General features: G+C 41.9%; 1 protein-coding gene across 2 annotated transcripts in view; it reads left to right on the top strand.

The window, feature by feature from the left end:
• The window catches only part of rpap1 (RNA polymerase II associated protein 1), a 130,080-nt gene extending 116,033 nt beyond the window's left edge, over positions 1 to 14,047 (top strand). For both annotated transcript variants that reach the window (XM_069917153.1, XM_069917152.1), the window contains exons 24-25: positions 7,814 to 7,870; positions 13,447 to 14,047. In XM_069917153.1, the coding sequence (XP_069773254.1) occupies positions 7,814 to 7,870; positions 13,447 to 13,599 (210 nt within the window). In that variant the 3' untranslated portion in view covers positions 13,600 to 14,047. The remainder of the gene's footprint in view (positions 1 to 7,813; positions 7,871 to 13,446) is intronic.
• The last annotated feature ends 3,001 nt before the right edge of the window (positions 14,048 to 17,048 follow it).

Raw genomic sequence — 17,048 nt, 5'->3', positions numbered from 1 at the left:
TCCAAAAGTTGCATTTCTTGTATCGATTTAATTATAAATTTGGTTACTTTGTTCTTTCTGTTAGTTTTTTTTCCAGTTTTATCCATGTTTGAGTCCAAATTAAGGTTAAAATCCCCTCCTATTAGTATGTTCCCTTGCGTATCTGCTATCTTCAAAAAGATATCTTGCATAAATTTTTGATCTTCTTCATTAGGTGAATATACATTGAGTAAATTCCAAAATTCTGAATATATCTAACATTTTATCATTACATATCTCCCTGCTGGATCTATTATTTCCTTGTCTATTTTGATTGGTACATTTTTATTGATTAATATAGCTACTCCTCTGGCTTTTGAATTATATGATGCTGCTGTTACATGTCCTATCCAATCTCTCTTTAATTTCTTGTGTTCCACTTCAGTTAGATGTGTTTCTTGTACGAATGCTATATCAATTTTTTCTTTTTTCAGTAAATTTAACAGTTTCTTCCTTTTGATTTGGTTATGTATTCCATTAATATTTAAAGTCATATAGTTCAACATAGCCATTTCATACTTTGTTTATCTTTCCTTTCCGTTTCCTCATCACCACCTTCCCTTCTTATCCATTTCTGCTTTCTTTTTTTGAACACATTATAAGACAACATTTCTAAAACATAAAATATTTCCACTATTCTCATATCTAAAATTCCTTTAACCCCAATAGTCCCTCCCCTTTCTGAGTTGCCCTTTGTCCCTTGTTCGGCAACCACATCTCCCCTTTCCATTTGGATTTGCGAATCCGCTTGCAAGTGTCAACTGATTTCGCAGTGACTGTAATTTTTCCCCACCCAGCCCCCCCCCAGAAAAGATTTTAATCTTCATATATAACAAAGGTCACTTTCTTAATTCCCTCCTTACTTCCTTTCTTCCCTTTCTTTCCCTTCTTAGTTCTTACCTATACTCTATTTTTTATATATACACATATATATATATATATATATATATATATATATTTTCTTTGGCTTGGCTTCGCGGACGAAGATTTATGGAGGGGGTAAAAAGTCCACGTCAGCTGCAGGCTCGTTTGTGGCTGACCAGTCCGATGCGGGACAGGCAGACACGATTGCAGCGGTTGCAAGGGAAAATTGGTTGGTTGGGGTTGGGTGTTGGGTTTTTCCTCCTTTGCCTTTTGTCAGTGAGGTGGGCTCTGCGGTCTTCTTCAAAGGAGGCTGCTGCCCGCCAAACTGTGAGGCGCCAAGATGCACGGTTTGAGGCGTTATCAGCCCACTGGCGGTGGTCAATGTGGCAGGCACCAAGAGATTTCTTTAGGCAGTCCTTGTACCTTTTCTTTGGTGCACCTCTGTCACGGTGGCCAGTGGAGAGCTCGCCATATAATACGATCTTGGGAAGGTATATATATATATATACCTATATATATATATATATATATATATATATATATACCTACATACACACATACATATAGTTTGTTGTCATTTTTGTTCTTGTTGCATCTCTTCATCTCTCTGTCTGTTTTGTAGTTGTTCTGCAAATTTTCGTGCTTCTTCCGGATCCGAGAATAGTTTGTTTTGCTGCCCCGGAATAACTATTTTAACTACCGCTGGGTATTTTAACATAAATTTATAACCCTTTTTCCATAGGGTCGTTTTTGCTGCATTGAACTCCTTCCTCTTCTTCACGAGTTCAAAACTTATATCTGGATAGAAAAAAAATTTTTGACCCTTGTATTCCAGGGTTTTTTTGTCTTCTCTTATTTTTTTCATTGCCTTCTCCAATATATTTTCTCTTGTTGTATATCTTAGGAATTTTACTAGAATGGATCTTGGTTTTTGTTGTGGTTGTGGTTTAGGGGCTAATGTTCTGTGTGCCCTTTCTATTTCCATTTCTTCCTGTAATCCTGGTCTTCCTAGGACCCTGGGGATCCATTCTTTTATAAATTCTTTCATATTTTTGCCTTCTTCATCTTCCTTAAGGCCCACTATCTTTATAGTGTTTCTTCTATTATAATTTTCCATTATATCTATCTTCTGAGCTAACAGCTCCTATGTTTCTTTAACTTTTTTATCAGATTCTTCTAATTTCTTTTTTAAGTCATCTACTTCCATTTCTATGGCTGTTTCTCGTTCTTCCACCTTGACTACTCTTTTTCCTATATCTGTCATGATCATCTCTAATCTATTCACTTTTTCTTCTGTACTTTTTCTTCTTTTTATTTCACTGAATTCTTGTGACTGCCATTCTTTTACTGTTTCCATACATTCTTTAAAAAAATATATATCCATGTACTTGCCCTTCCCTTCATCTTCCATTTCTCTGTGTTCTTCCTCCTCTTCTTCTGAGTCCACTCCAGGATCTGTGTCCTTTGCCTCTGTCTCTTCTGGTTTTCTTGTTGGGTTGTTTGTTTTATTTTGTTGGGTGTTTTTGGTCTTCTTATTTTTATTAGAAGTGTCTTGGTGTTGGTCTTCTTCCTCTGGGTTGGTCATCTGTTGTTTCTTTGATTTCTTATTTTTATTCTCTTCCTTCTTGTTCTCGTTATTTTCTATGTTTTCCTCTTGCTGTTGTGTTGTAGTTGCCTGTTTCAGCTGTGGAGATCGATCGTCAGCCGGTCCCCCCTCCCGTCAGTGTTATTTTTGTCTTGCGCACTTTTGTTTGGCTCCGTGAGCCATTTTTGTAGTCCCGAGTTCGGGGCTTCGACTGACCTCAGGGAGCGGGCTTCTCTCTCCACGGCAGGCCTCCTCGTACAGGTAAGGCGTTCACCTTCTTCTTCCAACATCTTTCCTTCTTCTTTTCTTCCCATTGTTTTTGGTTTTTCTTTCTTCACTGCCATTTTCTCCACACTTTTACTTTCACTTTGTTATGGTTTTTATGTTTGTGCCTTTGTTTTTTCTCTATCTTTTTTTAACTTTTCTGGAGAGGGCTGGAGTTCCCTACCGGCCACTACTCCATCACGTGACTCCTCAAGAAGTTGCAATCTTGATGTACAGTTGCATCATCCCAGGTTGTGTCGGGATTGTGGAATGGGATGACATCAGAGGTGGCACAGATGCCATGATCGTTTGGGGAAGGAAAACATTGGGAGAGTGAAATTACCTTTGATTATGGTGTTCCCACTGTAGAATAGTCAATCGCTTGAGTATGATCATCTTTCGTTCTGTCCCTCCACTCGAGCTGGAGAAAGAAACCACTGGATAAAGTTTGGCCCTGAATAAATGTGGTCATCCCTCCCACAGCTCTTCCTAAAAGGAAAGTCATCATTTCTCCATAGCCCCCCATCTCTCTAATTATCTCCCACCCCCACTTCTTGATTCTGACCAATTTTTAGCACTTAGGCAATATGTTGAAGTTTAGTGTCATGTTGAAAATTCACTGATAGAGGTTGGACTAGCAGACATTGTGCACACACAACACAATAAATAAGTCATGGTACAAAAGTGCAGAGTTACAGAGAGAGATCAGTTGGTTTAGTGTAAAGGCAGCATGATCTTGTTATTTTTGGGCTCGTTAAGGAGTCTGCTAAGGGCAAGAAAAAAAAACTGTTCTTGAATTTGGTGGTGCATGATCTCACACCTGCGTACTTCTTTCTGATAGGAGGAGTGAAGAGACTGTGGCCAGGGTGGGATGAACCTCTTACTATGTTTGCTACTTTCCCAAGGCAGCGGGAGTTAGAGATGGAGCAGAGGGTTGTGTATGATGGCCTGAGCTACATTTACAACCCTCTGCAGCTTCTTGCAGTCTTGGGCAGGACATCCCTGAGGCAAGACATCCCTGAAATAGATTATCCAATCATTCCCATATGGTGACATGTAGCATTATCCTGATGTAAATTGGCTGCAGTATTTCCCACAAGATAATGATTACATTTCAAAACTTAGATTAAATTTGAAAACCTTTGTGATGTCCTGTGGTAAGTGCTTTATAAGTGCAAGTTTGTTGGTCATTTCTCTGTGAGCAACTGTTCTGAGTTTGATTGTGATTGACATTTTCTCATAAGCTTAAAAAACTGATTGCCCGTGCACACTTAAACACCAACCTGATTGTGTTTTTTTTTCTTTATTGTGTCCTGGAATGCATCTCCCGCAGTTATTCGGACGTAGGTGAATGGCAAAGGCAACAGGCCTGTTTGAAACGTGTGTTCAATGTCTTGAAACTGAAGACCCAGGAAGTATGGTGACACTGGTGGCATCCCTCCATTACTGAAGATGTCATTATGACCGTGACCAATTGCTCAGTGGGTTGGGGCCCTTGAGGCAGGAGGCAATACATTCCCATAATCCCAGACAGTTTTCAGAAACACCACATACTATATGGAACTCCATGAGGAACATTGCCTCTATAAGATTGGGTTCTTAAGGAGCATTTAAGTCACTGCCTTACAGGTCCAGCAGTTCAGGTTCAGTGCTGATCTTGAGTACTGTCTGTGTAGAGATTGCAAGTTCTCCCCATGACCTTGTCCCCTTGGACGCTCTACTTTTCCTCACACATTCCAAAGACATGGTTAATCGACCAGCGTAACTTGTTGCCAGTGTGCAGGTGAGTGATAGAATCTGGGAATATGGAGGAAGATTTAATGGGAACATGTCAAGTGTAGTTGGGTGCTTGCTGGCTTCGTGACTCGTGTATGGCTCTCAGACTCTCCCACTGAAAGAAGGGAGGAAATAGAATAGCTTGAGTATGTGATTCAGTTGCTCAAGTGCTAGTTCGTCTAAACGGGGGCAATCAGTCCTTTGGTGTGTGCTTCTGAAAGTAAATCAGGTTGATGGCTCTTGACCAACTCTTGCCTCCAACAGCACTCCATCTGGTCGATAGATACTGAACTATCAGCCTAGATTGTGTCCAAATTTTCGTGGTGATGAATGACCTTTAACCTCCAGAAAAGGTATGAATTTGTGCCTGAGTTCAAATATATCAGCAGTAACAACCCTATGATCTATCATCCACACTCAGTAATAGTACAGTCTTTCTCCCAGCACTCTCTGATTCAAAAGCACATAATCTCACCCCGGTTTAGGAGAAGAAAGTGTGCAGTTCCTCTTCTGTCCAGCTGGATAATCAAAAAAATCCAGGAGATATCCTTGACCCTGAATTACTGACCTTTTGCTTATACGGTGACCTCTGCTAAGTGCACGAAAAAAAAACTGTTCTTGGATTTGGTGGTGCGTGATCTCACACCTGCGTACTTCTTCCTGATTGTCCGGCAATCACAAAGGAATTTAATAATTCACAGCATCCACCGCGCAAGACGTCTGCCAATTCTCATTTTTCAACGGAAACCGAACCAATCTGACTAATATGTGAGCTGCTCCAGCTGCCATCCTCAAATCACAAGTGACCTGCATGGAGCCTATTCTGGATGTTCAGAAGGATATTCTGAAGATGGGAATTTAATTGCGTGGGAGCACAAACCTTCAAGCTTCTCCTCCTATGGCTACCCCTCACCCGTCAATGCTCGCAATTCTGGTATTCCCTTCCTAAACCACTTGGCCCTGATCTAGACTCTCCTTAAGTTTTACCTCGTGAATGAAAAGTGTTTGATCATCTAAACTTCAGTTTACTTTATGTGGCTTGGTGTCAAATTTTGTCTGATGATGTGTCCCGAAAGATTTTAATGGTGGTATATTAATGCAGATAGTTGTTTTTCAACCACTTTCTTGTCAGTCCATCTAGATCTAACACTTCTCGTCTCTTCGTGTGCATGTATTCTGCACAATGCATTTTGTTGCTACTCCGTCTGCTTCAAAAGGTGTAATCTCTCAGTCTCTTGTTCTTCAGAAATGGTCAAGAAAGCTTCAATTATTGGCAGGGTTTGGATAGACTGGGTCTTTATTCCTTAAAGTGAAGAAGGCTAAGGGACCATCATCTAGAGGTATATAAAATCATAAGGGAGTGAATACAGAGAATACTCACTTTTTTTTGGTACCATGATAGAAGATTCTCGAATTTGCAGACATAGGTTCAAGGTGAGAGATGATAGATCTAAGTAGGAGCTGGAGTATTTTTTTTCTCTCAGAGGATGGTCAGCTCTGGAATGAAGTGCCAGAGGAAGCCATAGAAGCAGGTATGATTTTGATGTACGGAAGCCATTTGAGCAAGTGTATGGAAGGAAGGGTTCAGAAAGATAAGAACCAAATGCAGACAAATGGGTCGAGTCCAGAATTCCAACTTCAAGGATTTGGTCACTCGGGACCAAAGGGCTTGTTCCATGTTGTATGTCCCTTCCAAAGGATTGAAGTGCTTCCTATAACAATGATCAGGACTGCACACAGCGCTCCGTGTGGTCTCACCAGTGCTTTTTACAGCTGTAGCACAAGGCACTGGTTTTTGGTCCAATGAAGGCAAGCGTGGCAAACCTAATCTTTACTACCCTGTCAGCTGTGTGGCCACTTACATAGAGCTATGCACCTGTAGCCTTAGGCCTCTTCCACAGCATTCTCCAGGGCCCTGCCATTTACTGTGCAAGTCCTACCCCATTTAACCTAATAAAATTTAAAACCACATACTTGTCAATTAAATTCCTTTTGCCACTCCTTGGCCTACTTTTTCAATTGATCTAGATCCTATTTTTAACTTGGAGATCCTTGAGTTTAGGATCTGAGATGTGTCTCAGATAAGACATGGCTGAGTTTTCCCCCAAGAATCTTTCGGAGCTTGAATGGGTGTTGCAAATTGCATGCCTGAAGCAGAAAACATTCCATTCCCCAGTACAAGCATGTGTTGTATAATAAAGAAGAAATACTGGTAATTAATAGAGCTCTTTAACAATTGAGGGCACTTAATGGAGCTACCACCACATCTTGTGTAAAGAGCTTTTCATGCAGTAAAGTGTAAAAGATGCTTGGTGAAATGGGTTTAGAGCCATATTTTATCTGAAGTGGCAAGGTTTAGGAAAAGAATTACTGAGCTTTAAGATTGCTGCTTTGAGGTTATGACTGAGTGGGGATAATTACAGATCGTTAAAATTCTCAGTACAAGGGAAGGACAGGCATCCTTGTTTGAGAAGATAATAGAAATCAAGCGAAGGATTGACATTATCAGCTCAGAAATTGTGTTTCTGCTTGAGTGAGGGTGGGTGGAGGTATAAGCTTGGTCATCTTAGGGTGATAGAAATCTCTGATAAATTCAGGAAAGAAACTGGAAGAAATGAATGTACATAAAGAACAGTGAGGATATGAAACTTGCAAGAACTGCAAGAATTAGTTGAATTAATGGTGTGGGTTCTTCAGGTAAAAATGCTAAATGCACAAGTGGGAAAAGGAGCAGAATGATATGGTGAATGAGCCGGGTGCCCATTTTTTTGCAATATGTGTTTATGTAAACCTTCACTTTAACTACAAAAAATAGTTAATATAAATTCTAAATAAGGGGCTGAAGGAAAAGTTTGGTTTGTTTGACTTTTAACCATTGGGCTCAGATGAAAAGTGCTTGATTTGCTGCTTTAGTTTATAGGATTGGATAGAAATGGAGTGCTGATCCATTAAGAATTAGAGCATGAGGTAGTAATAAGATACAGTTTAGCTTCAATGTGTGCTCATAATGCAAAAGATCTGCACTGGAATTTTCAATACAGTATTTGAACTGACAAATGTTACCCACATTTCTGGGCTGAACTGTAATCACTGAACAGAAAGTTAGGTTTGCTTAGCCAGTTCACAAGAATGAAAGTTCGAAAGACTAGCAGTTGAACTACAATATGACACACTCTCTGATAAATGCAATGAGAGCAGTTAGCACCATGAAGACTGGAAACTCAATGCTTAATTTCAGATTTTAAAAAATATTGTGCTTCGTAATAATGTAAGTCATCTTTATTTTTGAAATGTTCTGTTTTGTAGGAGTTTGATGCTGTCAGAAAGAGTATGCTGCGGAAATCGTACTTATTAGCAGATGAGGTAGGTATTTGTCAAGTATCTATGTTATACTGAACTGTGATAAACTTCAATGGGTACGCGATGAGGTAAATGACCATTGAAAATCTTGAGGCAAAAAGCATCTGACAAGTGGGGTGAGAAGGCTCTGGGGCTCTGGGGAAGGTGCACATAGATCCATGGGATAATATCAGGATCAAGATGTTATAACTAACAAAAATGCTGACCAGGCTGGAGGTTATTTCATCAAAAAAATGGATAATAAAAAAAGATGAGATCCTCAATGCAGCAACGCTGAACAAAATGAACCTTCCTTCATCTACCCATTGTGATGTATCTATTTATGCTTGCTGTCCCCTCACTTGCCAACATCTCCACTTGCAGATGCTGCTCCTGATTCTGTCTCTCATTCACTACTTTACCTGGCAACCCCTTGATCTCCCCAAAAATAATTAATTTGGGACCACCCAAGTAACATCCATGGCAATATCGTGTCCTTTCCAATCAGCTTTGAGAACAGCGCAGCGAACTGTATCAGTGCAGGAAGACAACCCACCATCCCCACCTTGAGAATATCTCAAGATGGGCAATGGAAGGTCTTCCCTGTGATGCCTACATCCCACAATGAATATTCAGACAGTTTTTCTAACATTTGATGAGTAAACTCTTTTCTTACAATGATCTCCACTATATTTTATCCCCATTTTTCACAGGCTGGTGCTGATATTCCATTTCCACTGTGTGAAGAAGAGCACAGATACTCTAATTAGTTTAGAGCTGTATGATATGGGATAAACTGGCAGGGTTAGGCTATAATTTAGAGGTAAAGAAATCTGTAATGATTGCACTGATTGGCCTGGATCTTTCAATGGCTGTTTGTCTTCAAAGCCTGCAGATTCCTGGAGTGGGGTGCCAGGCATGGACTGCATTAAGCCAAGTACTGTCTGATCTGTGAGATAAAGAGCAGAACATTTCTTCTTGTACTTTGCAAATCATGCTTCAAAGTTCTCATATGCCTTTTACATTCACAAATTAAAAAAATTAAAAACAACAAAATATTATATAACTCCTATACATTTTAAAAGTGGAAAACAAAGAAACACAGTTAAATAAACTGGTGTTCTGCCAAAAAAGAATTGTTTAAAGATAGCTTTGCATTAGATCCCAGTAGATATTTCTTTTCTAGAGAACAGAGAGCTCAGAACCAGTGTACACAGTGTTCACCAATTACCTCCAACCTGTTAGCCTCTGCTCCTCCCCCAGCTCCCCTCTCCTTCCACCCCCAACTCCTTCTGCCTCCCAATTTTTGATTCAGATGTCTAACCTGTTTTTCCTGATTCTGGATAAAGAGCTGAGTCCAAAACGTTTGTTACCATTTACTTCCTTTGGATGTGTGCCCTGAGCTTTACCAGCATTTTTGTGTATTGCTCTGCACGAAGTAACCCCAGCCTCTGCAGACTTTTGTTAAACTTGCGCAGCAAATACTGCTTTGCATTGGTGTGTTCAAACCCTCTCTTTATTCCAGGGCTTCACAAACTTCTTAGCTTGCAGAACCCTTTTGGGGAGCACTTGGAAATCGCAGAACCCCATCGTCAATTGCAGTTTAAAAGACTTTGTGTCAACCAATGTGTTTGGTGTGGCAAACCGGCTCCAATTGTAATGAGCGCGGGGTCAGAGCAGCCTACACCAAGATGGCACCGGGCATCTTCCCCTTACCCTCAAGGAAAGGGCCCACACGTGCGAAGTATGAATAGCTGCCAGTCACGCAACTTCTGGTTCCCAACGGCGGGAACAAGGAGCACTTTTAAAATGCTTAGTGAGCAAACAATAAGGCAGCAAGTTTTGGAATGAACCTGATGACTGCTACTCTCGTTATTCATTCTGTAGCATGGATGCTACATTGGTGACCCTGACAGTCCAAAAGGTATTTTGGACCCAACATCATGGATACAGGAGCAGTGAATGACGCTGCATTAAAACTTCCTATCTTCTGGACTCCGCATTTGGTTCAGTCAAGCAGAGGCACAATTCCAGATCAGACTAATAGCATTGGATTCCACGAAGTGCTTCCACGTAATGAACTCCCTGGACTTCATCCATGCCCCACCAGAGGAAGGCAAATATGCAATGCTGCAAGCGCTGCTGCTCAGAACTTTGGGCTCCCCATACACGAAGGAACAGCCAGGCTGATGCACCTAGGCTGTCTGGGTGACAGGACCCCGTCAGCTTAATGGACAAAATGCTAGCACTGGCAGATGGACAAAAGCTCTGCCTCATGTTTGAACTGGCATTCCTTGAGAAACTTCCCAACGGCATCCAGCTGATGCTGCTAGATGTGGACTTCAGTGACTCCCAGAAGATTGCAGCCAGAGCAGACATCCTCTGGGAAAACCAAGAGGGAGAGTGAAGCTGCCATCAGTCAGTTGTCCAGAACAAGGACCCCGCAGCCAACCAAGCCCAGTGGGACACAGGAGCACCAGCAACTCTGACGGACGACAGAGGGCACATGGGTGCTTCTACCATCAGAGATAGGGTACAGAAGCCTGCCACTGCCGACCGCCCTGCATGTTTCAGGGAAATGCCAGGGCCAGCTACTGCTGATGGTTTCAGTGGTTGGCTACCCAGACAGCCTGCTGCATGTGTGGATACGGGGACAGAAATCAGCGGCATCCTACCCATTGCACTAGAGACAAGGATCAGGCAGCATGGGCCCACCTTGAGAGCCGCAAACAACAGTTCCATATGGACCTACAGCAAACAGAAAGTCCAACTACAACTCGGTGCCAACACATTTAAATGGGACTTTACATTGGCTGTGGAGGACAAACCACTCCTGGGGGCAGGCTTCCTTCGGGGCCCATGGTTTGCTAGTCGACCTGAAGGATTTGAGGCTAGTCCACGCTGAAACCTTTCAAACGTTCCCTCTTGGGGAAGCCAGCCTACCTGCACTGCACCTGGACTCAGTAGCATTGTCTGGTGACGGGTACAGCAGGCTCCTGGCTGAATTCCCATCAATACTCACTCAAACTGCAGTTCACCTCGACCACGCCGAAGCATGGAGTACGGCACCACTCAAGGGCCACCCCTAAAAGCAAGGGCTAAAAGACTACCCCCGAATAAACTCCGCCTGGCCAAAGAGGAGTTCAGGCACATGGAAGAGCTCGGGATCGTCCACAGGTCTGACAGCCCCTGGGTCTCACCGCTACACATGGTGCTGAAGACATTCGGGGGTTGGAGGCTGTGCAGGGACTATCCTACCACACATCCAAGACTGCTGCCAACCTCCATGGAGTCTGATCTTCCCAAACGTCATCCTGGTACATGGCTACCATCAAATCCCAGTGCAGCCAGAGGACATCCAGAAAACTGCTTTGATTACCCCCTTTGGCCTGTTCGAATTTCTGCGGGTGCCTTTCGGGCTAAAAAAAATCGTGGCACAGACTTCTCAGCACTTAATGGATGCAGTGGGCTAGGATTTGGATTTCCTATTCATAAACCTGGATGACATCTTGATTGCTAGCAGAATCCGTTTGGAGCACTTATCCCACCTCTGCCAGCTGTATACCCGACTGAGCAAGTTTGGACTGACCATAAACTCAGCCAAATGCCAGTTTGGGCGGGAGACCATTGATTTCCTGGGCCACAGGATCTCAAAGGACTGTGCGACTCCTCTGCTGAACAAGGTAGAAGCCATCTGACAGTTCAACAGGCCAACCCACAGTCAAAGGGCTGTAGGAATTTGTGGGAATGGAAAATTTCTACCACCACTTCCTCCCATCAGCAGCCAGCATCATGCAACCACAGTTCACCCTGATGTTGGGTAAAAAGAAAGACATCACTTGGAACCCGGAGGCCGAAGCAGCTTTCATCCGAATGTAGGAGGCCCTGGCAAACACTGCCATGCAAATTCACTCCAGGACTGATATTCTGCCAGCCCTCACAGTGGACGCATCAAACACGACATTCGGTGGGGTACTGGAACAACTCATGAATGGACACTGAAAGCCCCTGCTTTTAAGACCATTCATATTGAAATACAGTGCTTTCAACAGAGAGTTGTTACCACTCCACCTGGCGATCCGGCACTTCATATACTTTCTGGAAGGCAGACCATTTATAGCCTTCAGCGACCACAAGCCTTTGCGTTTATTGAGGTATCAGACCCCTGGTCAACCCGGCAGCAGCGGCACCTTTCATATATATCGGAGTTCATGACAATGATCCAGCACGTCTCTGGTAAAGACAACGTCTTTACAGTTGTAATGAAAAAAACAATTTATTAATCCCCCTTCAATGTCCTCAGCTAGATCCCTAATACATCTTGCAACAGTATTATTTGACATTTGCACTGCATCGATTTTTCCTGGCTGAAACGTTCGTTGAACATACACTTCACTGTCCTTTGTACAAAGCTTAATGATAGATTCTCCAAGAGTGTGAACAAGGGCAATTCGATAACTTCTCCTGTAAGAAGCTTCAGTCGCATTCCCATTCTCTGTCTTCGCTTTCTTTACGGTTTCCATCATAAAATCTTTACTGATTCCAAGTGAATCTAGTTTTCTTTTAAAGAAGGACACATCCTTATCTTTGATTTGTTTCCAGATGTCTTTTTAATTTTGTTGGGGCCATAGAACTATTAGACAGAATTTTACCACATAAAGCACATCTGCTGAGGTGAATCCAAGCGACAAATAATTTTTGTCATTACCTTCATTTCTGTACACTTGATTTTTCAGATATAGACATCATGGAAGAATCTTTATGAAAAGACTGTGGCACCTCAGTATTTTCTCCTTGTTTCTATTAAACACGTGGAATATCTTTCAGTTTAAATTTTAAAATATGGCCTGCTTTGTACCCCAAAAAAAATCCCGTTTAGTTGAAAATGATGAACAGACCTGATGTCTGCACTGCTGACGTCAGGCCTCATGATGCCATTTGGTTTTCCTAGAATGGAGTGAACTGTTTGCTGCTATCGCAGAAACAATGATTTAAAGACAGAGTTAAAAAGTAATTTACTACCTGCCATTTCTTCCACGAAACCCCTACGCCTTTCTGCGGAACTCAGTTTGGGAAATGCTACTCTGTTCTCTCACTTATATTCCAGCATTGTGTGGAGTGGGGTCTGTGGATGGAATGCCAGGAAGGCCAGCCTCCAGTGTCCTTAATGGGGCATTGATGAGAGAATATTTCTCTGTGTACTACATAGTAAGTAGCTGGATTCAATAATAGCGCTCTCCTGAATCAGATTATACGTTTAAGACCAGTACCTGATGTCATAATTTATTTGACAATTTAGTACAGTGCTGAGAGAGCTATTGTAAGTTTGTTCATAATCCAAGGCCTTGCCTACTCCTGGTGAACATGAAAGGTTGCTTGCCATTTTTCAAATGAAGGAGAAGGAAGCTATCTCTTGTGATCAAGCCATCTTTTATCTTCAACCTGTATTATTGAGATGATCATTATTGTATTGTTATTTATGCTAGGGTGGTGTGTGTAAGCTGATTTTTGCATTATTAGTATTGGTCTGGTGACCACACTTCAGTGTTAGCTGCAGTCATTTGATGGTAGTTTTTTTTCTCTTTTTCTCTCTTGATCAGGTGCTGCGAAGACATCTCCTTCATTTCAAGCTCCCCAATGTGGAATCGTTCACTGGGTTCGACATGTACGACGAACTGCCCCCTGTGAGGTACAGGTGGCTGCAAAAAGTCCTTGGAGACCTTCTAAATTTGGAGGAGCACAGGTTGCAATAATGAGAGAGATTGGGACTCCTTTCAACTCTTGAACTTGTATGTGGATCCCTGCAGCCTGGGTGGTTCTCCATGGATCATCCGTGGGAACAGGATCACGAGACGATTGGGGAAAAAGCCAAACAGTGATTCCTCCTCTGATTATGAAGAACTGCTGTATAGGCCCAGCCTATCTCAAACTGAAGCTGGCTGTCTGATTCCACTCAATAATGCAGATTTCACTTCCTTGAGACATTTGTGCAGACTGTCCGCTTATCCTGAGCCGGTTCAAGCTTGCACTTGCAAATGTTTCACCAGCACCATGTAATAGGAAAACTGTGTCCATGCTCTCTCAGGTATGCAGTGTCAGCCCAAAGAGTTCATTATCTCTCTTAAAGTGAAGATTTCTAGGAAAGATTAATGAAATTTGTTGCGCTGGTTCTATAGTCATAAAATAAGGATTCTTTGAAAAGACTAGTATATTTTGAATTTTGTAGGAGGCATTTACTGATGTAATTACTTGACATTATCTCAGTACACTTTTGTCATGGTTTTTACATCAACTGTATGGACTTTGGGCCGCAGGATCAAAGTACATTAAATATGAAAGACAAATGTGCATTTACGATTAATGTCTGCATCAGGTCTGGAGGATAGCTAAAATTGTTTCTTCATAGAAGAAGGGCTGCAGGATTAACCCCCATAACTATAGGTGGATGAGTTTACCTCAGCGATGGGGAAATGTTCAAAGGAAATTCTCAGAGATAAGATTTATATAGAAAGGCAGAGTTTGATTAGGGATAGTCAACATAGCTTTGAGCTGGGAAAACATTCACTAATTTGATTGTTTTTTTTTGAGGCGATAATGAATAACATTAATGAAGACAGGGCAATTGATGCTATCTAAATGGACTTTAGTATAGCACTTGGCAAGTTCCTTTATGGCTGGCTGGCCAGGAGGGTTAAGGGATCCAAGGCGAGCAGACTAATTTATGGACTAATGGTTTTTTGATTCAAAATCTGTGACTAGTGGTGTTATGCAGGGATCAGTGCTAGGACCTTTGTTGTTCATGAATACGAATTTTGAAAGTGTGATTAGCAAGTCTGTCACGAATGAAAATTGTCTTGGGCTACATCAAAATATAGATCAGATGGAAATCTATCTCGACAAATGCAAGGTGATGCAAAAGAGAGATGAAGTAGGGGTAGAACATATTCAGTAAATGAATAATGGGGGTCTGAGTAGTGCATTTTATTTTTATATAGATTTCACAGGATTTTACCTTTTTGAAGAGTCTCCAATATCCCGGATACACAGGAACGACCAAAACTGCAAATCTCCATTTCTGTGTGCGATTTTAGACAGCATAACGGCATTCTGCAAACAAAAGGTGCTGGGTGTGTAACTCACAGCGTAGACACCTGCATATAGTGTCCTGTATAACATACCATATTTGATGGCACTTGTTTTTCCCAAAAAAATGACTCAAAAATATTCCTCCAGTTTCATATACTAGGTTGAAATTAGGGTGAAAATGATGAGTGACGCTGACATTAATGCTGTTGGTCTCCGCACTGGTCATTATGTTGAGAAAAAGTGTCAGGACCGTGAAAAATGAGTCTGGACATAAGGGTTTGCAATCAAACATTACTTTTATCAACACAACAATTAATAGAAGAGCATGGGAATAAAGAACATGTGAAAGAGTAATAATATGAAAGAATTATAAAACATACACACTATTTATAAAAGAGGGTGGAGAAAATCTACTGCAAGTATTGATTGAAAGAAATGGATTTCAAACTTTTTTTCTACTCACATATCACCTTGAGTCATCCCTTATTAATGAATGCTACCTATCGTTGGCGGGTTGTCAGTGGGGGAGCGGGGCAGTGGGCTTCAGACTATTCAAAGAGGACAAATCCACCAACCAGCTTGCTCACAATCTGGCAGACTGAGTATCAAATCTAGGGTTAGTTTGCCAATATGAGGGCAGCAGGATAATCGTCCCTCTTGTATTCATTGGTCTCTGAGGTTCTGTGTCACTATAAGCTGCCACTTTTGGTTGGCCCCTGCTTTCATTACCCTATGCCTGTTTCTAGCTCTTTGTCGGATCATTTGTGCACTTTGATATGTCCTGGGGTAAGTTTATTGTCTGCATATTGGGTGACCTTATATTCACACCTTAGGGTTAGGTGTGGGATTTGGGATAGGGTTAGAGTTAGGGCTATGGTTGGGGTTTGGGTTAGGCTTTGCGGTCCACAGCAACAGAGAGCAGGCAGCGGACCACTGGGACAGCGGGCTGCGGAAGAGAGCAGGCAGTGGACCACCGGGTCAGAACAGGCAACAGACCGCAAGATAGCGGGCCGTGTGAGAGAGCAGGCAGCACTAAAAAAATTTACGAATATGCTAAGAAAATTACAGTACACATTCCACTTTGAACCGAGTTGGTCCTGGAATGTCTGCAGTGGAGTTTACACTGCAAGCATTACAGGAAAATGATGAGGGGGCTAAGAAGGAAAAAGTCGGAACTGGAATGATACTCTCATTCCTGTTCTGAATTTTTATATTGCATGTGTTCTGGGAAAATGGGAATAATTTCCTGGAACACTATAAATGAAAACATAAAGAGAGTGATTGAAATCTGGAATGTACAACTGAAAGAGATGGTGGAATTGGATGCAATCCATATCTGGACAATTTCACAAAGGCAGAATGTCAAAGTTCAGTGAAGAGACTAGAGAACTGAGAATGTCCTTGAAGCAAAGCAGGTTTATCGGAGGTAATCAGAAGAAGCTATTTCACAGCAGGATGTTTAAAACCATTATTAAACCAATTTGGCCAATAATTCAAAGGAGATATTTTTGTGACCTGAAAAAAAAAGGATCTGAATGTTTGGAAACATATCTAATAATTTAAATGAAAACCTGGATATCTTGGATGGCATGGTTGGCTAAGCGGTTAGTGCAATGGCTTTACAGCACCAGCGATCAGGGCCAGGGTTCGACTCCTGCACTGTCTGTAAGGAATTTGTATGTTTTCTCTATGTCCGTGTGCGATTTCCCTGGGGACTCCAGTTTCCTCCCAATGTTCGAAATGTACTGGGTGTATAGGTAAATTGGGTGGCATGGACTCATGGGCCGAAATGGCCTGTTACTTTAATTAAATTTAAACTTGGAGAGATAAGTTCTCGCAAAGAAAAGTGGAATAAGTTGTTCAGAACTAACATGATGGGCTGAATAGCCTCTTGTATGTTCTATGAAGAACAATGCAATGGAAGCCCAGCAGAACAGCAAATGGAGGTGCTGTGTTCGTTAAAAATCCACAGCTTGATGTTGAGGATTGGGCACTCTGGGCATCTGAGGACAACCAGAATAATTACCATTGCTTTAAACAAAAGTTGGCCACTGGGTTGTTTTCTCTATGAAGTTACAAAAGCCCCTTTCAAATTGCAGCACCTGGATACCCCTCC

This window comes from Narcine bancroftii, chromosome 2 (assembly GCF_036971445.1).
Source record: "Narcine bancroftii isolate sNarBan1 chromosome 2, sNarBan1.hap1, whole genome shotgun sequence".
In the NCBI taxonomy this organism is placed as follows: domain Eukaryota; kingdom Metazoa; phylum Chordata; class Chondrichthyes; order Torpediniformes; family Narcinidae; genus Narcine; species Narcine bancroftii.
The sequence above is the reverse complement of the archived record's forward strand: the minus strand, read 5'-3'. Positions and strand labels throughout refer to the sequence as shown.